This window comes from Ailuropoda melanoleuca, chromosome 8, assembly GCF_002007445.2.
Source record: "Ailuropoda melanoleuca isolate Jingjing chromosome 8, ASM200744v2, whole genome shotgun sequence".
Taxonomy (NCBI): domain Eukaryota; kingdom Metazoa; phylum Chordata; class Mammalia; order Carnivora; family Ursidae; genus Ailuropoda; species Ailuropoda melanoleuca.
Genome location: NC_048225.1, coordinates 34,895,672 through 34,918,823, shown reverse-complemented (window position 1 = coordinate 34,918,823; position 23,152 = coordinate 34,895,672). Strand labels below are relative to the sequence as shown.

General features: G+C 40.6%; 1 protein-coding gene and 1 non-coding gene across 4 annotated transcripts in view; both read right to left on the bottom strand.

The window, feature by feature from the left end:
- Nucleotides 1-1,504: 1,504 nt before the first annotated feature.
- The window catches only part of MAML2 (mastermind like transcriptional coactivator 2), a 335,688-nt gene continuing 314,040 nt past the window's right edge, over nt 1,505-23,152 (bottom strand). For 2 of the 3 annotated variants that reach the window (XM_002925710.4, XM_034666130.1), the window contains exons 3-5: nt 13,960-14,163; nt 8,709-8,823; nt 1,505-5,265 (exon numbers count right to left, since the gene is read on the bottom strand). In XM_002925710.4, the coding sequence (XP_002925756.1) occupies nt 4,250-5,265; nt 8,709-8,823; nt 13,960-14,163 (1,335 nt within the window). In that variant the 3' untranslated portion in view covers nt 1,505-4,249. The remainder of the gene's footprint in view (nt 5,266-8,708; nt 8,824-13,959; nt 14,164-23,152) is intronic. The other variant, XM_011232934.3, reaches the window with a different exon arrangement.
- LOC117803637 lies at nt 18,559-18,688 on the bottom strand. The gene has a single exon (XR_004627579.1). It is a non-coding gene; the product is annotated as a small nucleolar RNA SNORA11 (small nucleolar RNA).

Genomic DNA, 23,152 nt, shown 5'->3' with positions numbered 1-23,152 from the left:
AAATAAAATCTTTAAAAAAAATAAAATAAAAATCTAAGGTCAATGTGTTTTGTAAACTCCCATGATACGATGTTTTAGTTATGTTCAAGCTGCCAGTAAAGCTGATCCTAGGCAAAGTACCTGTACTTTGTCTATTATAGCAACTTAGGAAGTATATTTAAAAGATGTTACACTATCATTTAAACTCACAAATGTTCGTTAATATACACCCATGGCGGACACTACTCAAAGTATTGGTTTCCTCCTTCCTAGCAGGCAAATATTTTCTTTATGAAATTCTATGATCTCACAGGAAAATGACCTTTTAATATCACGTTCCAGCTTTCAATCTTCAGGACTTGATTTGTATTTAGTCAGCAGGCTAATAATCATGGACATTGCCTGTTTGTGAACAGTCTGGTTCTGGCTTACCATCAGAAGCTCTCTTTTCCATGGAATTTAATTTTAAAGGAGATGGCTGCTTTGTTATGTAAAGTTGACTGATAAACTGAAGATTTTCAAAAGGTTGAACAGTGATTTCTTTAGTATAAAAATAATGCTATTTGAGGTTTTTTGTTGTTAATTTTCCACTTAGCTTTGAAAAAAAGTCAGAATTTTATAGTTGAAAAGGAATGTAGAGCTATTTCAGCCCCACGCTCTTATTTTTGGGTGAGGAAACAAAGTTACAGAGACATCAAATGGAAATAGTACATAAAATGTTTAAGAATTTGAACTGCCTCTGGCAACCACAGCATGGGAAGAAGAGCAGCTCCCAGTTTATTTGTACTTGTTTTTACTCTCATCTCTTCCTCAAGTCTACTTCCGTGGGTGCAATTTTAGAATTACACATTTCTTTCTCCTAATTTGTGTGTATTTTATTTATTTTTATCAATGTTGATTTTGTTTACTATCAAACTTTCCAGAGTCATTGGATGGGGACCATATAGAATGTCGATTTTATTTTTGCTCCATTAATAACACGAATAAAAAGGATAATGCCACACGTCTTTCTGGCAGAGGGGGGAAGGGACAATGGAACCCCAGCAACATACTTCAACAGGGAAGCAAGAACATTTGGTGAGAAAGGTTCCATTGCCTCCTCCCACCTTTTTCTTAACCTCTTTGACTCTCAAGAAGGAATGTGTAAATATGCTCAGTGAAGCTGTGTTTACCTGGCCTTGTGTTCACTCAGACTTAGCCTGACCAAGTGTCCAGGCAAAGGCCCACCATGCCTGAGAATTAGGGAGGGTTTCTTCAGTACTTCGTGGTGCTGTGCATATAGGATTTTAATACAAACCTTCTAGGTGAACTAAAGAACATTGAAAGGAGACAAGACAGCATTTCACTAGTAGGAGAAGCTTTCCAGAGAACAAATCTGCCCATTGCTGTTAATAGTTCTCAGAACTTTCTGTGATGTAGCAACAATATTGTTGGTGACTGAAAGTATGATTTCATACAAGAGAACCAGTTCCGAATTTTTTGAAACTATTTTTTAACACACGAAATTACACACAATACAAAATACTTGTTTTACAAGTTGAGATCTTTACAGTTATGGGTATAGTTACAGTAATGCAAGTAATATTAGTGCATTCACTTAGAGCAGGGTTATTTCCCTTCATTGGGCTTAACACAAAGCCAAGAATGAATTATTTGCCTAAACTGCTTTCTAGTCTTTGAATAAAAAAAAAGAAAAGAAAAATGAGTTCTACCTCCTGTATAAAGTCAGAATGATAAACAACGCCAACAATTAAGTAGTCCGGTATCTCTATAAATGGGAGATTGGATTCCAACAGCTTTTACATTGTAAATCTTCAAGTTTTGGCTCCATTCTGTCTGTCAAATTGTCATCATCTCAGCTTTCAGGAAAATTACGTCATCTTTGGTCATAGGCTGCCAAACAAACAGAAACTATAGACTACACCATGTTTTTCCAAAGAATCCTGTATTTTAATGAATAGCTGAATAAATAGACATTAATTATGAAATTCACATTAAGATAGAAGAAAATCCAAACATTCTGATTGCTTTATCTCTTAAATTTGATAGCTACTACAAAACATACTATTTATGTTAGGGTAAAAATAAGCTGAATCACAGGAGTGTAACTGGGAAGTACTGGCAGATATATACAGTAACATGGAGGAGTCATAAAATAAAAGTGTTTATATGTACATTTTTTTTCCTTTTTTGCATGGAGGAACACTGTTTTAAAAAATGGGAAAACACACAGTAGACCACATGCAACAAGAACCAATACAATGTGCACAGCAGTAGGATCAAATAAGACAAAAGAACTATGGGTTTAAAAAATAATTTGGGAGCGGGGGAAAAAAAAGAAAAAATTGAAACCCGGAATGCTTTCTTCTTGAGGTTTCAGAATATAAATTTTTCTAACAAGCCTCTTGATAGTTTTCAAAAGTTCCCACTTGACCTCTTACGGTTTAAGTGTAGAGCTAAAAATAAACCATCATATTATACAAAACTTTGTATATTAGCATACAAAAGGTAACAATTTACTTTTTGTATAAAATATAACCTTTTGATAGTATATTTATTTCACATATGTATAAATATAACCCAAAGAATATGTTTTAAGTATTTCTACCAAAATATTCTTTACAAAAGTTTACAAAACAAGTCATTTATTCATATTTACAACCTAGCACAGAAAAGATTCTGGGCCAGTGACGTTGGTATTGTGTAAAAGAAAGAGAGTGCTTCTAGACATTTTAAAGATTGAGAGAGGGCTTTGCAGAACTTTCAAAATATGATCTTTTTAGAACAGATATTGAAAGACATAGTTATTAAACAAGTTCAGTTAAATTACATCTAATAATTGAATATGTGGGTGTGTAACTAAAAAGGCTGAAGATAACCTCTGTTCTTCTGTAATGAGGAAAACAAAAATGATATTTTGCATCCATTCCAAATCAGCACACATCCTCCCCATTTTACAGCTGATCTGTGTGTGGGTGCTGAGGTGACATGACTCAACAAAAACTCTTTCTTTGATACAGTGCTCAGCCCTGAGGGAGAAAACCGGGATATGCAGGGTCCATCTAGCATGTGGTGAAGATACATCACATCAGGGAGCGAAGAATGAATACATTGCTACTGGAACAGATCACATTCTCTTTAGCTGTTTACCCAAATATGCCCAAATCAGGACAGATTGTTTTCTCTTTCAATTATGCTTTCCTTCAAACCCTGTGAAATAGATTTGTACGCAACCATACCCACCATTTCTTGTCCTGATCTCTTTTTTATCTCCAATCAAAACAAGATACCTTCTTATCTCCGTTTTCTTACAGAACAGTCTCTGGTCATCAAAATAAGCAGGGAAGACAAGGCTCAATTTCACTCAGCATGGGAACTAACCAGCAAGCAATCATCACAATAAGCAACACCCTCAGGTTATTTGTGGCTAAATCTCCTTTGTAGCCATGTCCAATGGGATGTTTTCTTTTTGAAATAGTGACATCTGATGCAGACGGGTATGCATTAATATTTCAATATGATTAGGACAAGCTGTGATTGTATCTAAGACTTGGAAATGGACTCAAGAATTGGTTACGGAAGCCCAAATAAAGTTGGAAAGCTCTGCGATCTTGTTTCATCACTAGACATGGCATGTTGTGGAAGTATGGCATATGTGGGAAAACTGACAAAGTGAGAGGTGAATCTGGGGAAGAAACTGTACAATCCACTGGATGTTCTCTAGTTTCTCTGGCTTTCCTCTACTTGGGGCACTGTTTGGTTACTCCAAACAAACCTATTAACATTTCAATCTACCCTGGAAGTTTTAGGAAAATTAAATGAAAAGACAAGAGTGGGAAGATTAAACCACACTTACTATCTATTAGAGCAAATGAAGGAATTTGTTGCTTGTTGCTGGGAACTAGTACCTCCGTATGATATGGGGTTTAACAAGCTACAAGCTTTATGACTTTTCTTTCAGGGAGGAAAGGAGCTTGGGAAGCCTATTTTACACAACTAATTACACATCAACATCACAGTTCTGTTTGGGCAAACTGGATACTGTGTCCTGGAGTTTAGACAGGGAAAAGTGATCCCAATATTTTACTTTCAGGTTTGAGATTTAAAACAAGCATTTGAACCGAGCACTGCAGTTACTTTCTGCTTCCATGTTTAAGCCAAGGTATCTTCACTTAGTCCAACTAAAAGTCAAGAGTTTGGCCTTTACAGAGTCCTTGTAAAATACTGTCTTTTAGTGCGTGGAGTTTATTAATTCTCTCCCTCTTCTCCTTTAGGAGTTGTTCCCCAAGATTTCATCAAGATTGATGTCTTTCATCCAGTCATCATTACCAGGCTCTGTCTTCAATAAAGAATCAATGAAATCAGCATCGCTGTTGAGGGCAGGGCCCATGTTATCAGTTTGTTGGTTGAGAAAGTCAAAAGCTAAGTCACTGCCATGGTCATTTCCTTGAAAAGGCCTGGAACTTTGGTTGGGTGAAGGGAAACTGCCTGATGTCAGGGATGGTGGCTGGCTTATGCCTGTCCTTGACTGACTCAACCCTGTTCCTGACTGGTTCAGATTAGGCATAATTTGTGTGCTTAGCTGATTGGGTCTGAGGTTCAGACTTCTGAGTGGACCCATGGTTTGTCCATTTAATGTTTGACTTAATTGGTTCATGGGTCTCATCTGCACTGCTGGTGTTAACTGGTTAGGAGGAACCACTGGCCTCTGGGAAAACTGCTGGCTGCCCACTGCCTGTTGCAGTGACTGGTTTGGAGTATAGGCTGCAGGTGTACCTGTGGGGAAGCGGACTGCCGTGGACTTCAAGGCTTCCTGTTGTTTGGTTGTTGCTTCTTGAGAGGCCCAGTTTGGTGCTGTTGTGCTGGATGTGATCATTACATTCGACGTTCTCTGTGCTTGCAAGCTTGCCATGCTATGGGTTAAATTTGGTCTTAATTGCTGTGAATTGCTAACAGGTCCAGCTCCAAAAGTGGCCACGTTATTATTATTACCTGCCCCTAAGGTAGGTGGTCGTGGCATCAGAGGGTTGTTTTGATTTGCTATCAATTGGTTTGCGTTTCTCTGTTGGGTTAGCTGATTCACTCCTGAAGTGACACTGTACGTGCCAGGTTGACTGCAAGGCAGATTTCCATACATCCCCATATTCTGAACTCCTGTGGGTAATGATGGCATTCTTGTCCCATGGGAAGTAGACATGAGGCTGGAATTCGAAGTCAAAATGGCATGTGTTGAAACTGGGTTTGCCAAAGCCTGGTTAGAGTTTAAACTCACGGTTGATGAGCCACCTGAGAAAAAGAAGATAATTATATTAGTTTACAACCATAGGTTATTTCCTCTTTCAGAGCAATTTGCAATAACTTATCCACTCTGAAACTGTTTTCAGGTGTAAGAATGAATAAAGAGAAATAATCATCACAGCATCTTATATAAAAGGAGTAAGACAGCTTTTGGAAGTATTATCTAGGTCAACCGTTGGTCAAGAGTTTACACATTATAGAGAAAAAGGCTACAATAAAATGACTGTAGTTGTTAGGTTTTACTTCATTCCTCTTCTAGAGTCATTGAAGGGAGGTGATAGTCAATCTTTGTTTCATTTTAAATTAGCTTTACTCTGTTTCAAGACCAAAGACTAGAACTTTGATTAACCAGCTGCTGTGAAATGCAGGCTACTGGCTACCCCAGAGTCCAAATAAGAAAGTATGGATGAATCCTATACATGGCTGCTAGATTAATATTCCACACCTATGGCATTGGAAATCACGTCCAGTTATTCATCCGTACCATCCCCATATAAGAAGCTTCCATGAGTGGCCCCCAAGTGTCCAAAGGGTAAATTCCCGTCTCTTTAAAAATCTGGAATTCAAGGTGTCCATGCTCCAGTGATGATTTCCATATGTAAAGCCCTCTGCTCCAGGAGGTATAGTTACTATTGCATAGTTATCCACATACCATGAGCCACCTTTGCTCATGCTATTTTCCTCTCATATGATGCCCTTTTTAACTCCCCGAGCCCTACCTTTTCTTCAAAGCTCAGGCCAAAGTCTAAGCTCCTTCACTGAGTTTTGCCTGATACTCCAGCCTGCTCTTTCCAGCAGGATTTGCTCCTTGAAGTTTTCATTTAGCACTTAGCTTTTGTATTGGGAAAGCCACAGAACCTCAAAGTGGAACCATCAGTCATATGCTGCCGAATAGGGAGGCACCACATATCGGATAGTGATTAGTCAACACGTTAAAATCTTCCTGACTTGAGGAAATCAAAGTCATCATGGGAAGACATCTTGAGAAGCAAAAATGGAATGTCAGAAAGATAAAAATAAGTGCCTGGTAGATGATAAGTTCCACAGGGGAAAACATTTTTGGCTGTTTTATTCACTGTCCTATTCTTTAAGTCTAGTGGATGGTGCAAAGTAGGTATTTGATTGATATTGAATGAATGAATGAGTAAATGAGAGACTGAAGCAAATATGTAACTTGGAGAAAGATACTCTTGTAAAGTACTCTCCCTGCACAGATTCAGGGAGGCCCAGAGAATCAGAGATACTAAGAAACAAGAATTAGACAGACACAGAAATATCAGAACAACACTGCATGAGAAGAACATGGCTGTAGTTGTAGCTCTAGGGAACCCCGGAACTGCTTGGGGATAGCTAGCATGGCACACAGCCTGAGAGGCTGAAGTCCTTGCTATTTGTTTTAAAATGTCTCCCACTAGACTACAGACCCCTTGAAGGCTGAACAGTCTCTTGTATCTCCCTGTATGTCCAGATTGAGCACAGAGCCCTGCACTGGGAGAGCAGGAAGAGTTTGATAAAGAGGGATCAGAGTTGGGTATGAGATGCTGGAATAGTAGAGTTCACAGACAGCCAATGAGGGTAAGCAACAACATCTTGGTATCTAAGGGTTTCATGAGAAGGGAACAGATATTATGAAAATGCTATGAGAAAAATTTAGAGGTTTTAAAAATCATTCCCTCTAGCTGCCCTCTATTTTGACAATATGCCCTGAGAAGATTTAAGAGGAGAGCAATAGTTTTAAACAACCACAATAGAGAGAATTTCCATAAAGGTCACAAAATAGTAATCACAGTTAATATTTTAAAGCTCCTAATATGTGGTTAAAATTGTTCCGTGTGCTTTTCATACATCATTTCTAATATTAACATCTGGGCAAGGTGATTATTACTGCACTGAGATTAAAGTAAAAAATGATAAAAGAGTTTGTTGTGCTTGGTGCTTATTTCATTCTCAGAAGACCTGGGAAGTACAATGCTCTAGAGGACTGATTCTTAACCGTTTGGGGGTTGGCAACTGGATGCCTAGGATCCCTCCCTTAGGAAAACGCCCATACAACCCTGTGAAAGGGACTTGCAGGTGCCTACCAAACATCCAACCTCCCTGTCTCCCTTAGAAACAGACCCTTGATTTGCAGCAATGTGCCCAGCTGAAAAACCACATTTCCCAAACTTCCTCGGTGATGGAGGGGTCCAGATGAATAAATTCTGGCTAGAAGTAGAAGTTATTAGGTTAGAGTCCAAGAAAACTATTTTATTTTTTAAAAGATTTTATTTATTTATTTGAGAGAGAGAGAGCACAAGCAGGGGGAGCAGAAGAGGCAGAGGGAGAAGCAGGCTCCCCACTGAGAAGGGAGCCCAATGCAGGGCTCAGTCGCAGGACCTGGAGATCATGACCTGAGCTGAAGGCAGACAGACCTTTAACCAACTGAGTCACCCAGGTGCTCCCTCAAGAAACTTCTTTTAAAAAGAGAATCTGACTCATTTGGGAGGACATTTTGCCTCTTCCCTTCTTTGATCCTTCTACCTGGAATACAATGTGAAGGATGGCGGTGTGGTGGCCACAAGGCAACCCTTAGGGTTGAAGCTCCATGTGAAAGAAGGTGGAGCAGAAAGACAAAAGAAGCCTGGACCCCTGACAACACTGTACAGCCACCTAGTCAGCCTGAGACTGCCATCCTTGAAATTCTTTTATGCGAATGGCAAAAGAAAAGCCCAAACAGCCACCTTGAATTTTGTATAATATTTCCAAGGGCTCCTAGCTTCCCCCGAACCCACTGACAGGCCATGGTGTAAGAAGTCATGTTCCAAATGGACCTCCATCTTGTCTTTCAGCCACATTGAGGCTGCACGGAGACAAGAGGATCGGGCTTTATGCAAGCTCCAAGAGGGAGGAATGTCTGCTTACCTTACATGATCTGGGTCAGGATACCTTGCTGGGGGGAGAATGGTTGAACCGAGGAGTTAGAAATATCTAAGCTCTCTTGAGCTTTCAGAGGTAATTCGGAGGGCATTGAAATACATGAATGGAGGATAAGAATCAGCAAGAAATGATGAAAGGACTAAAAACCACTCAAGTTTGGTCTTGATCTGCAAGTTAAATGGGAGCTAGTACAGGATTCTAAGAAAGATGTTGCACTTCCATATAAGGAGGGGAGAGGAGGAAATTTTAAAAACTGAACAGTTTTTTCTTCTACAGTTATGATTTTTACTGATTTTTTAAAGGTTTTACTTATTTATTAGAGAGAGAGAGTGCACGCAGGAGCAGGGGTGGGGAGGAGCAGAGAGAGGAGGAAAAGCAGACTCCCCACTGAGCAGGGAGCCCAACGTGGGGCTCATTCCCAGGACTCCAGGATCATGACCTACGCCAAAGGCAGACACTTAACCTACTGAGCGACCCAGGTGTCCCTATTTTCACTGATTTTTAAGAATACTCACCAGAATACTGAGCAGCAGTTGGCTGCATACTGCTCGCATTTCTTCTTTGGTCTTTGTAATCTGGGGGTGGCCTTGTCAAATGTCTATTTATCTGATCCTGCGGAGCAATCTTCTCCTTGAAAATACAAATGAAAATGTATTAAGCTGCATGCTTTCTTTCCCACTTGTAAACATCTACAGGCTATCATTCAAAAAAGTAAGACTGTAAGAACAATTTTGTAGCCACAGTTGCGAATCACATACCTTAATTACTATTGTTGCTTCAGAGACCAGTCTTTTCAATTTCAATAAATTTCCTGCATGGAAGTATAATTTCTACCTCTTCTTAATACTCAACGTGTGTTTTGGGTCTAGCAACTAATCTCATTTATTTTGCAATTAGATTTCAGTGAGAGCTAAATTCCTGTGATTTTTGAGATGGTGTTTCTAGTTTTATTTTGTAGCCCACCTGATAATGCTTTGGTAACTATTATTTAATTCTGGTCCCATGGAGTGTGGAAGGTATAGGAGTAGGGTTGCCAGAGAAAATGGTTGCCAGACACTTGGGAATTTTGTATTTTTATTTGTTAAATCTGGCAACCCTAGATAGAAGGAGATGCCAGGAGATAGCCCATCAAGTACTGGTAGGGGCACTGCACACATATTGCCTCATTTTCCCCTCTCTAAAACAACCCTTGAATTAGTGTGATTATTCCCACTTAATAGATGAAGAAATGGAAGCTTCCTTAGGCCAGGTAACTTACCAAAGATCAGAGTGGTAGAACAGAAACTGAATCCTGAGTCAAAGACTCTGGCCCTTTCCCTGCCACACAATACAATACTTGCTTCTCTGTTTCTCTGTGCCCCATTCTCAAAGCACAGAAGTTTCCCAGGCCCACTTCTTTTCTTCCTTCTGGAATCTGCCACCTTTAGATCTCTAGAGTAGGTGAGTTTGGGAGCTAAGAGAGGAAATAGGTACGTTCTTTTTATATTGTCAATGCCTTTAGCCAAAGACCATCAGGAACACACCTCCTGGGTTTATTACTCATTGCAGCAAGGGAGAATGCACATCATGGGGGACCATGCAGTGTCTCAGTACCAGAGCGGTAGAAAGAACCTATCCTAGGATTTGGGCGTTGATTGGGTGATTCAGGGAGGGTCTAAGGAAGTAATGATTTGTTCTAGGTTGTAAGCTGTCAAAGTGAGGTTGATTCTATCATTGAGTAAAGAAGTAGCAGTTGCTTATTTAGCAAAAGGGGGGGGTTGTATTTTGTGGGTTACAGAGTGACCTTGTGTCTGTATTTAGATACAATTATGAAGCGGCCTTATTTTGTCTCATTTTATCATGGTCTCAGAGTAACCCCATCTCAGGTTGGTATTCTATCAGATTGTTTATGTCTGACAAAAACCAAAAGGGCCTGGTTGCGAGTGTCATATCAGTTCTGGACATCAGGGACTGTGTTTTTTCTTTCTCAACATGGATCAGGAAGTTTTTAGAATTGCTTTACTGCACCTCTGTATGCACCCCAAAGCAACCCCCATTTTCAAAGATAAACATAACTGGCATAGGTAGACAGAGAATGATATAATTATAGGAAAGTCAATAAATAAAAAAGAAAACCGTGTAAAGATAGTTGGATAAATTAGATGGAGGCCAAATGTGCACTGGCCAACTTAGACCCCATTTGAACCATGTATTTCTTAGTTTCCCATCAAACTCCAAACCTTCTAAGTAGAACAAATCTAGTATAAAAAAAAAATGGCCTTAAAACAACAACAAACCAAGCTCAAATTCTTGTTTCTAAGAAAAAAACTTGAAAGACTCACAGGGGTTTTGGGGAATCAAGTAATTCGCATAAAACACAATTTTGATGAGCTAAGTGTAAATGAATCAGAAACATATGGATTACATTTCTTTTAAATATGGGTTTACAAATTAAGGGAAAAAGTGGTTGGTGAATGTCTTTATGGTTTTGCCCAAACCCTAAATGTTTAAGAAACAGCTTGAGATGTTCCATGAACCCAAATGTGGTGATGTTCAACCATTCCTGTTGTAAACTATTGTGCAAGCTGACAGTTTTGATATTTTTGCCAAGCATGGGACTTTCTGAATTCTTCTCTTTTTCAAAAGCATCTATCATTTTTTCTTATGTAATTAGGTGTTTCTGCTGTTTATATTGAAGAAAACAGGATTTGTGCATGGGTGCATGTGTGTGAGAGAGAGAGAGAGAGAGACTCAGAGAAACAGAGAGACTCAGAGAGACAGAGATAGAGAAGAGAGGATCAGGCTCTTGGTTCCCCATTAAAGACTAGATCTCAAATCTGAACTTATTTTTGTGTATATTCAATCTACTTACTGACCTTTTATTTCTTTGAAGGCTAAATTATGTTGTTCAAAGGGTTAACAATACATTTCTGGAAACTTGAGTTTCTTGAACTACTTGTTCACAAATGAGTTAGATTTAACGGCCTGGCGTACGGACTATCATGGAACTGCCATGTTGTTACTTCATGCTGAGGAGTAGCAAAGACCAGATTGCAACATGGAATGCGGATTGCTCTCATTCCCATTCGGTGCAAGAGGATGACAGTCCCATTCTGTGGAAGCGTAAACTCAAAGGTCATCCCTGAGACTACTTCTGTGCAACGTGAAATTGAACTTCTCAACTAACGTCTCATGATCTTGGACCCAATAATTCAACCCAATAACCTGGACCTGAAAAGCCACTATAGAAATAATCTCTGTTGTGCTTATCTGTCCTGCATCAGTTTTGCTATCTCAAAATGTGAAATGTAGATAATTCTAGGACCTCCCTCATAATTCCTATTGCAAGGACTAATCCTTTACCTCTATAAAAGCTTGTCGTGGCACCTGGCACACAGAAGGTGCACAAAATGTGTTGGTTATTGTGATGCCTCTAGTGTTACGTACTACTCATCCTTCCTCTTTGTATTTCATTGGTGGTAGAATAATGGGGAGTAAGGATAACGCACTTTCATGAGAAAACGTCTCAATTTAGGAGCCTTTCTGGCCTTGCCAACTTACTGGAAATGACTACACAGCATATGCTAATGTAAAGCCGTATCAAAGACTGTTTCTTCCTGGATATGCTAAAAAGCACAGGCACCCTCAATGGCGTCCAAACAAAGAGAAATGTGAATGGTTTATAAAAATCACAAAAACAGCAGTCCCATTTCTCATTCATCTCTCACAGCTTATGCCACTGCCCTTTGCACCTGTCCCAGCAGTGACTCAACTGGGGCCCAATGAGAGTTAGGCCAGTGCCAGGACATGACCCTCGGGGCACGTTTCCTTGCCTTTTAATCAGAGCTGAAAATTCAGAAATTCAACCTCTGCATGTTACAATTCAACACATTAGAAGTACTGATGGGAATAATGAGAGTCAGTCTTAGATTGTATGTTTTTCTCTCCTACTGCCCTCGTTTCTAAGCTATTTAGTCGACAGAGATCAAAAAAAGGGAGGGAGTTGGTGGGACAGCTGTAGTTTACAAAACTTACAGAAGATTTATAGAAGAAATTGGTTGTGTCCCTTTGTGATCCAGTCCATGGCACCCCTGCACCTGATACTTTTGGGCAGTACTCAAGGTCATCTGTAAATTTATTGCTCACTATTCCTTATTCATCTCTCACTATTTCTTCTTACCTGCTCTAGGCCCCAAACTTGTTCCGTTTGTCATTCCTTAAAAATTATGAATGATTATGTTACTATTTACACTTTTCATTGTGTATTAAATATTTCAGAATATAATCTCAAATCCACCAACAAATATAAATGTATTTTAAAAAATCACTCGGGCTGTACCTTTTGTTGTCTGGCTCCTCCTCACCTACTCTATCAGAATCCTATAGTCTTCAAGGTCAAAGTCAAAGTCAAACTGTACCTCTTCCAGGAGACTGTCTTTAATCTCTCCAGGCTGAATGTTATCTTTCCTCCATTACATTTTCCCTTACTCTGGTCATATTTTATTGCAATGCAAATCTGAGTTTAGTGCTTCCTTGTTTCAAATCCTTAAAGTCCTCTCCATTGCTTTTCAGACAATGTAAATTTATCAAGCTCTACCTCTGGCCTCTCACCTCCCTGCCTATTCCTTATCCTCTACTTTCACCTACTGCATCACATGCAGTATACGGTATTGTCTCTTGAGGCTTTGAATATGCTGGTTCTTCTGGCTGAACGCCTCCCCGCCCCTTTCTCCCATCACCTACTTCACCGTCAGATCTTCAGTAGACATAACTTCCTCTCTGAAACCATTTCTAGTACTTGCCGCATCATAGCATTTAATCACCTACTTTCCAATCACCTATTTATTTCACATCCCTGTGGGCTCTAAGCTCCTTAAGGACAAAGACAGGGTCTATCTTATTTATTGCCATTTATAACCATTAATATTTACTGAATGAATGATAGCACTTCTCACACCCCAGATTTCTGAGTTTTACTACAAAGCTCCTTGAGCATAAACAATTTTTATTTTGTTTTTCACATCTCTGTGTACCTTGACTCTATCAACCTGGAGATGATTAACTCTGCCCCTTTTTTCTTTCTTTTGGCCAAATCGTCTGAAGGGAGAGAATGAAACTTGGATTTGGGGCTTGGTGTTCGGAGGCCAGAGGGGTTTCAACCCGTGCCCGAGTGTATGGCTGAGGACACGGAAGGGAGAGTCAAGCAGGGCTAATGCTCGGGTACTGCTGGGGAAATAACCACCTTGCCTTTCTTTAAGGCCACTTAATGATGGTGAAAGTTGGAAATATATCCTCAGTTTTCTTTAAAAACATCCCCCCTTCTGAGATGCTTTATTTTGGAAGCCAAATCTTAAGTTTTGAAACTCCATGCTGGCTTTTACAACTGTTTTGGAAACTCCTTTTATCTCTAAAATCAACTTGGATTCAAGCTGATTAAAGTTCTGTCCACGAATTCTGCCCCTCAGGCTTGCAGCACAAAAATGGCTCCTTTTGCCTGATTCAAATACCCATGCTGCTGGTTCTTAACATTCCTGGGCTGGGCAGGGCTAGTTAGGTGGGGTGCCATGCATTCCAACTGTCCAGCAGCTGGTAAATCAAGTGGGTTTTTTTCTTTTTCTGCAGCACTTTAACTTAGGTATAGAATTAGCTTCTCTTATAGCCAGGATACTCTTGTTGCTCTCACCTAAGTAGGCACAGAGAAAAGGGCAGGGACCAGAAAGGGGAAATCATGAATTCCCTCTGTTAGGCCAATAGGTATGTGCAGTAGAAATTAGGAGAAGGTTTTACCGCATCAACCAGCATCTGCTGCTGGAGGAGAAGCTGCTGTTTCTGCTCCAGGATCTGCCTCTGTAGAGTCTGTTTCTTTCCCATCAATTGCTGATTCAACAGTGATTGCGGGGAGTTCATGTAACCACTTCCGCTGTTTGGATTTGAGCAGGGGTTGGGACTTGGACTGGGGCCTGTGTTCTGGCCTACCACAGAGTGTTGATCCTAAAGAAGAGAAGGGGGTGGGAGGGGGAAGCTACTGTGAATTAAAAGAAGAAAAATGTAGCACAAAGATCATAAGCTTAGATTCCGAACATTTTTCATCTTGTTAAGATCAAACATGGTTAAATGGGTTGGAGATCAGAGAATTGCCTTTTAAATGTAGGAGAAATAAATGCATATTACAGCAACCAAAGCAGCTGGGTTAATGACATTAGGGCACTGGAAAAGCTCCCATATGATTCTGATGGTGGAACCTCCACATTCCAGAAGGCGTTTATGGAACCTCAAAGAAAACAACCATAAAAACATATGGCAAACCTCTCAATTGCTCAGGAACAAACACATCATAAAGTAACAAGTTCTTCCTTTTCCTTAAAGTTAGCACATATCATTGCTGATCCTGCAATGAAAATTATGTTTTAATGCATATGTTTAAAAGTTGAATAACCATTATGGTCAGAAGGGGCCCAGCTTTCTGTGATAAGACGGGAAGACCTGTGAGTTTCTGTTTTACAAACCCTCTGAAACCTGGAAGGGACTTTACTTTTCAGAGACTTGTCAATTTTGCTCCCTGGTCAGGGAAGTCAGGAATTTGAGTGTATCAATCAATAAAAGAACACCCAACTGACAATGAGAAAGTATTGATTAGAAACTCAATGTTTAGGGGCGCCTGGGTGGCACAGCGGTTAAGCATCTGCCTTCGGCTCAGGGCGTGATCCCGGCATTATGGGATCGAGCCCCACATCAGGCTCTTCTGCTATGAGCCTGCTTCTTCCTATCCCACTCCCCCTGCTTGTTCCCTCTCTCTCTGGCTGTCTCTATCTCTGTCGAATAAATAAATAAAATCTAAAAAAAAAAAAATTAGAAACTCAATGTTTATAGTGTTAATATTGGCTATTGGTGAATTGCCATTCTAACTCAAAGTCTCTACCAATATTAAGGCATTGCCCCTGCAGGACAGAAAGCTAAAATTAACCCAGTGTTTTCATGAATTCCCGATGCTGTGTTCAAGCGTGTACACTGTTGGGGTTACAAGAACTCTTCCCACCTTGAAGAATGTATCTAATTAAGGAAGAAATGGCATGCTTACATGTAAAAACACAAGAAAATACAGAATCAAGTCTTAGATATGATACAAGTACTAAGTCAAAAGTCCTCACACTTTGATGATATTCATTGGGGATACAGATGCTCTGGCCTTGCTCCAGAAATTCTGAGGCTCTAGACTGGGTCCCTGGTCAGGAAATTCTAATACTCATCGGTTCAGGGTATGCTCTTTGAGAAACACTGGATTATGGGAGCAAAAAATCCAACTTCATTCCCCATCTGGACTGTGTGAAGTTACAAGAGATTAAAAAGATAAAGCAACTCTCATGATGACTGATGAGCAGTCATATATACTCCATTTGTGGAAAGTCTCCTCCCTTTTATCTCCTCCTTTTTCTCTAGTTATCTACTTCGCAAAAAAAAAAAAAAAAAAAAAAAAGCCACCAGTCCACAGCCCGGAGAAATAGGAAATATGGCCTTGCTTTAGTAATTCCTAGGGCTACAGAGCTCACCAACTACCAAAAGCAAAGGGATGCAAATAATCCTAAAGATGACCAGGCACACAGCCTTACTACAGGCCAGGCACTGTTCTCAATGTATTAAGTGATTGATGACATTTAATCCTCCCAACGAAACAATGAGCAAGAACTAGTACTATCGTCCCAATTTTGCAGATGAGAAACCTGAGCTCAGAGATCACACAAGTAGTTGAGGAAGATTTGAGGCCAGGTCTGTCTGACTTCAGAATTCTTTCTCAACCACTGTACCTGTTGTTTCTCAGCTAAGGGGAGACGTGTTGAGGAAGAAGGTGCTTGTGCTTCTAAATTGCGCAGACCCACCTGCCCATGGAGCAAATGGTGATTGAGCACCCTCTACAGGGGTGAGCACCCTCAATCAGGCACGTGGAGGGGAGTGTGGTGGTGAGAAGGGCAGGCTGTGGGGTCTGGGAGGGGGGCGGTCCTCCTCACCACTTCACTAAAAATACCAGGAGCCATCTCCGAGCAGACACATCCTCCGTGCAGCTTTAAATAACCAGCCTCCGACACCTCTGCACACAATGCCCAGTCAGTTCTCTCCAAGTTAAATCCGTCTTGGTTCTTGGTGGAAAAGGTTCACCCCACATGTCCTACAACCATGAGGGATGTGGGCCTGGAGACAAGTACGTGAAGGTCATTAACACAATGGCAGTGGATGATCTGTGCCTTGAGCGCTCTTGGGGGGCAGGTAGAGAAGGAAGTACCCGGAGGACTGAGCGTGGAATCTTTGGTCCACCCACACAAACGAGAGGGAAGCAGAGCCCATAACAGGGAGAAACGTGGAGGGAGGGGTCAGACAAGAGTAAAGATGACCAGAAGTGATGCTAGAAGAAATCAAGGTGAGAGAGAATATAGTGGCCCTTCACTCTCCACCCTCAAGCAGAATAGAAACCATCTGAGATATAATAATTTGAAGTTTAGTGCAAGACTGTGTGTGAAAAGAGGATTTCATGTTTTAAGAAGCCAGCTGACAAACATACACAAAAATTCAATGCATTTTTCTTCTCAGTCTTCTTTGCACGGTCACACAGTGCACAAGATCATGAGCTCTGTAGATGAGCCTGTCGGAATTCCTATCCCAGGTCTGGCACTTATTGGCTGCGTGATCTGGGAGAAGTTAATTTACCTCCATAAGCCTTAACATCCTTATCTGTAAAATGGGCACAATAACAGTACTGACTTCATGGGGTCTCTGTGAGAATGAGAGGAAATGATACAATGCCAATAATATGAAGCACAGAGTTTGCACTCAATAAGAGAGAGCTGCTCATAATTGTTCGCGTATTTCCACACACAGGAGCAGGAGTCTGTTTTGCTTCTTTAGTATGAAGCAGGACTTGCAGATGGCACAGAGCTGTTCTGTGTCGACTCATCAGAAATGCAGAGGTCTCCATTGCATTGCAGAGACTGAGCTACTGATGGACTCGGGGAATGACTACATCCTCCTACTTGGAAATCGGAAGAGGAGCTAAGAGCCATTCTCTGATGGAAGATCTTTTGGAGGGGGCTTCCTTCTTCCAGGTTAGGGGTTTGGCTCAGGGCCCTGATACATTGTTTTGTTCTGTGCTGGTTTTTATTTCTTAATATCCAATTATGTATTAATAGAGCAGCCAATATACACTTACTAAGTATTGTGCCTTAACTTCTTCATTTGTAAAACTGAAGTAATTATATTAATGATCTAAAACTAAACCAGATGAAATTTAGAACAGTTCTAGGCACTTTGTAGGTACTCGATTACATTTTAGCAATTAATATTTGTCTTCTTTCCTTATTATTTTGCATATGGCAGAGATGTTTTAGAAACAATTATGTCTGTGAAGAAGCTTATGCTGTAAGTGTATTTGGATTGCATATGCAGTGTGTTTAGCTCCCATCATATTTTATTTTTGTTTTTTGTTTTCTTAATTCTGCAACTTTACTGTAATACTGATACCAAAAACATGAAAACACGACAAAAGCACACAATGAAAGCAGGAAGGGCAAAGACAGCTTCCTCTCGTGTACCATCTTGGATGGGCAGGTCGAAGGTGCCCAGAGTGCTGTGTTAAGAAGGAAACTGAGGAGGCACTCTGGTTTGGTGAGCAACTGCTGCATGTCATCAGCGTTGTCAGATCTGGGAGAAGTCGACACTCATTCTGGCGGCATTTCTTGTCTGGACAGTGGAGCTGGTGCTGGGCCCATCTAGAATGTGGTGCTGGCCCCACCACTGGAGCCAAGGCTGATGCCAGCTCTCCCAGCGGTTCTGTTGGCATGGTCACCATACAGAATGTACGGATGGTACCTGGTCCAGAAGGCCAAGGGAATCCCGGCCCAGCGAATGCTAAAATCTCCATGTTCATCTGGGCCCTCATCTGGGCCCTGGCATGTTCCTCAGCCATGTCCACCTCCATCGTCTTGAATGCATCATCCACAGCCTCCAAGAAATGAGCGTTCCCTTCCCTTCTCAGTTCTGATGCTGGGTGATGAATCTCAGCACACTCATCTCGCTGGTCTTGTGGAGGGCTCTCAAGCCCCAGAGAAATTCATACTTGGGTGGGCTGCTATTGAGTACTTCTCGTACTCCTGGTACATCAGTGTGAGAGGATGATAAATGTTTGCGTCCAGCCAGGCAGACCTGTTGTACCAGTGGCTCCCAGGCGGCCCTTCCCCAGCCCAAGGCGGCATCTCAGTTCTTGTGGGGGGCTGTCCTGACCCTCCAGCCCATGCCTCACACCCACACTCATTCCCAGGGTTTCTGCCTCCAGGATTGAGCCCTACAAAGCCTTTGGCTGCTGGTCCTATCCAGAAGCCATGTGGAGGTGCGGGGTGGGACATGTGTAGGGTGTCTGTTCGTAGGAAGGCCACACGTTTTGTGCCCTTTTTCACATCAAACCCAGATTCCTGTTGGGTGTGTTATAAACAGACAAGCCATTTCTTCAGGCTCCCTGCTCTGAGCACACCCCATGCTCCCATCATATTTTAAATACAAGTTGTGCCTTCCAGTGAGCCACAGTCCCCACTATTTCTTATTTTATTATATCTGCCCATTTCCCTCATTTCTATTACTTACCTGGCTTATGTAGGCATTTGAGGTTAAGATCTCTGGCTTATAGTTTATCTGGGAATCTACGATGCACACATCACATACCCTATGTACATCCTCACTCAAATTTACTGCAGGAAAAAGAAATGCACAACATTTTCCATTAAATGGTATGCTATCTACTGGTGCTTTAAGATTAAAATCCAGATCGTCTAACGCCTAATCTAGTCACCTATGCATCCGTCCATCCAACCATTCATGAATTTTGATAGATTTTACTGAATATATACAATATGCTAGGCAGTTTTCTATTTTCTAGAGATTAAAAAATTACTTAGAAAGGGGAAAAATGAAGAGAAAGAGGTGGGCAGAATTCTTAGTGTTGGCAAAATTGGTGAACTTCAAAATAATTTCCAGGGAAATCTGGAAAACTAGCTTCCTCTAAGATTTAGAAAAGATCTGCATACCAAGAAAATGTAACTACGTCTCTTTCTCTCTCTAATCAAACAGATGGACGGTGCTAAATTTAGTTTCATTCCTTCACAATACCAAAGGATATAAAAATAAGAGATAAGCTCTCTTTTGGAATTTTGTACAAAATTTTTAAGCCTTGTAGCTTCTGGCCCATGGGCCTCACCATGTACTCTACCGTACACATTCTTTCATTTCATGATTGAAGTAATATTTGGCTGCTGCTACATTTTTTTGCCCTTATGTTAGCTATGAAACACGAAACACCTCCTTACACAGGCTTGCTGTCATTGCCAAGATGTTGTGCAAACTTTAGTACATAAAATATTTTGAAAGAGAAATATGCTCTGCTGCGTTGGCTTTGATTTCCATATTCAGCCTCACTCTTTGCCTTCCGTTCAGCCCGTGTAGAACTTGGCCTAACACAAATCAATCTGGTTCTATTTCAACGCTCATGGTCTCCTTAAAGCTTGTGAAGACCCTGGTAAAAATGGCACATCCTCAGCCTATAGATGAAAGAGTGTGTGTGTGTGAGTGTGAGTGATTGTGAATGATCTAGGTCATTTCCACTGATGCAGTCTTTTATGACAGAAAACCCAGTTTTCTAGAGAAACTGGACTTGAAGTCTGATTTGGCAGCTAATAATAGCCATATGATTGGTTCAAATCATGAACCTGAATGATCTTTCATTTTATGAGTGTGTGTATGTATTTTCTCTTTCCACCAGTAAAATCACAGGATTTGAAGCTAATCTACAAAATAGGCTTCTAATCCTATCCTCCTGTACATTTACATTTAATACCCACTTACGGTTTTTCACATGTGTGTGTGTGTGTGTGTGTATTTAAGAGTTTAAAGTCTATTATAATATTAGTTAAGCCACTGAGTTAGAGTAGTACACCAGCGCTGAGACACAGTTAAAAAAAGTACTGTGTGATGACTAACATAATATAATAAAAATATTATTATAATTAAAAAAATTAAATTGAAAAGAAAAAAGATTCTTTTTTTTTAAATTTTATTTTATTATATTATGTTAATCACCATACAGTACATCCCCAGATTCCGATGTAAGGTTTGATGCTTCATTAGTTGCGTATAACACCCAGTGGCACCATGCAATACGTGCCCTCCTTACTACCCATCACCAGTCTATCCCATTCCCCCACCCCCTCCCCTCTGAAGTCTTCAGTTTGTTTCTCATAGTCCATAGTCTCTCATGTTTCATTCCCCCTTCTGATTACCCCCCCTTTCTTTATCCCTTTCTTCCCCTACCGATCCTCCTAGTTCTTATGTTCCATAGATGAGAGAAATCATATGATAATTGTCTTTCTCTGCTTGACTTATTTCACTTAGCATTATCTCCTCCAGTGCCGTCCATGTTGCAGCAAATGTTGAGAATTCGTTCTTTCTGATAGCTGAGTAATATTCCATTGTATATATGGACCACAGCTTCTTAATCCAGTCATCTGTTGAAGGGCATCTCGGCTCCTTCCATGATTTGGCTATTGTGGACAATGCAGCTATGAACATTGGGGTGCATATGGCCCTTCTCTTTACTACGTCTGTATCTTTGGGGTAAACACCCAGTAGTGCAATGGCTGGGTCATAGGGTAGTTCAATTTTTAACTTTTTAAGGGACCTCCACACTGTTTTCCAGAGTGGCTGTACCAACTTGCATTCCCACCAACAATGTAGGAGGGATCCCCTTTCTCCACATCCTCTCCAACAATTGTTGTTTCTTGCCTTGTCTATCTTTGCCATTCTAACTGGCGTAAGGTGGTATCTCAGTGTGGTTTTGATTTGAATTTCCCTGATGGCTAATGATTTTGAACATTTTTTCATGTGTCTGTTAGCCATTTGTATGTCTTCATTGGAAAAGTGTCTGTTCATATCTTCTGCCCATTTTGATCCTACTTTTAATCCAGCACAGGACTGCCAGGCCAATAAAAGCATATCTGTGTTCTTCTAATAAAGTTCTGCCAATAAGTAAGCTATGTCTTTAGAATTATTATCTTCACTCTACCTGATTCATTTATTCAACAAGTATTTTTTGAGCATCTACTATGCATTCTTCTAGGCCTTGGGGATCAGAGTTCAGGCAGCCTATTGAGAAACCTTGCAGCTTGTCTGTACTTTCAAGTTTTCCAGCTGGACTGCTGAGGGAAAATTTCTCTTCCAGAATGGTCTCAAGGATGTTAGAAAACCACTGGTAAATCAGGTGTGTGGTGACCAAACCTGTTTGCCAAGGCAAACATAATTCCAAGTTAAGTGGCAGTATGAGGTGGGTTTACATTCACAGGAAGCTAGAAGCATGTTTAATGTTTGGAAAACATGGTAAAAGAATGCTTTCCCAAATCTGTTACTTTGTTGACTTAGTATCTTGTCCACAGATTACTATGGGAAGCACTAACTCAGCAAGGAGGCAAACCATGTGTCTAGAAGACCTGGTAGAAAATTAAGGAGACACATGAAATTTGTAAATGGGCACCCTTTTCTTTTGGGAACAAATGACTTGTTCTTCCTGTTATTAACTCTATTTCTCTCAAAGCCAGGTTGAAGTCCTTTTGAAAAAATGTCCAAATTTTACAATTAGAAATAAATTCCACTATTCTAGTCCTAGCAGCTCATTCACCAAGACCTTTTCTTTAAAATTTCAGGGATCAAAATTTAAAGAACCGTATGGAAAAAAAAAAATTGGTAACTCTTAGAACCACAATCCGAGGACATGCCTGGCCACGGGTCTTACTTTGATAAAATGTCTTTGTAATTCATGCTTAATATGTGAGAGATCTTTTAAAAAGATGTTAACTAATAAAAATGCTGTGATTACCACTTTCTTTCATTTAATGGAATGCAAAGGCTCTGTCAAGCAGGATTGATTTCAGCAAAAGGTAGACAAGGGTCCAATTAGACCTGTCCTCAAGCAGCAAACAAAAATATCCCCGGTTTCACTGAAGTATGTTAAAATATTAAGACTCATTGAACTCAGCCATTTTTGCTGTTAAAACAGTTCTGTGGACTGAACAGTGTGACATAGTTCGTTTCACAAAGCAAGCAAAGTTACCAGGCAGGTATTGTTCTCTTCATATTAAAAAAAAAAAAAACACTCTAAAAAATATTTGTCTTCTTCTGGGTATCTGGGTAAAATGGCTCTCTGTTTTTCTTATTTTGGAAGGGGTATATAATGATTTTTTCCCCACAAAAATGAAGTAATGTAAGTTACTTGGGATCCATGAGAGTATTTTGGCGTGGGATGACTGCCCTTTCTTTTTCTTGGCTTCCAGGGCTAGGCATCTGCAATTTGCAAAACAAATTCAAGATAAAGTACCCAGCTGGGCAAGTTTGTACAGTAGATCTCATAAACTGGTTTGCTATTCAATCAATCTTTCTTCCCCCCCCCTTCTCTCTTTCCCTCTTTTTCCCTGTCTCAATGAACTAACTGCTCAACTGTTCCTCCAGGCTATTCATCTTCTCAACTGTCTACTTATGAAGCCATTTATTTATCTCTATGCCTGAGAAACAAGTTGTCTGAACTGTTTCAGATTCCCTGCAAGCTGGCAGCCCCACTAAGTTATTTATTTGGAGCACAGATAGTGAGGTGGCGGTGTGGGGCTAAAATAATCGAACAGTTCTTGTCTTTCACAGCGACAATGACGATGACAATAATGACAGCAAAACAATTATCAGGAAATTGTCCGGGAAACAACTTTCAAACTGAAAGACTGAAGGGATGAGACACTCCTGTCTTCAGGCTGCCCATCTTCCATTTCAAGGGTCAGCAAACTGTGGCATGACCGGTCAACTCAGATTGCCACCTTTCCTAGTAAACACAGTTCTATTGGAACATAGCCACGCACATGCTTTTCTGTGTGGTCTGGGGCTGCCTTCACACGACAGAGCTGCCTTCTTC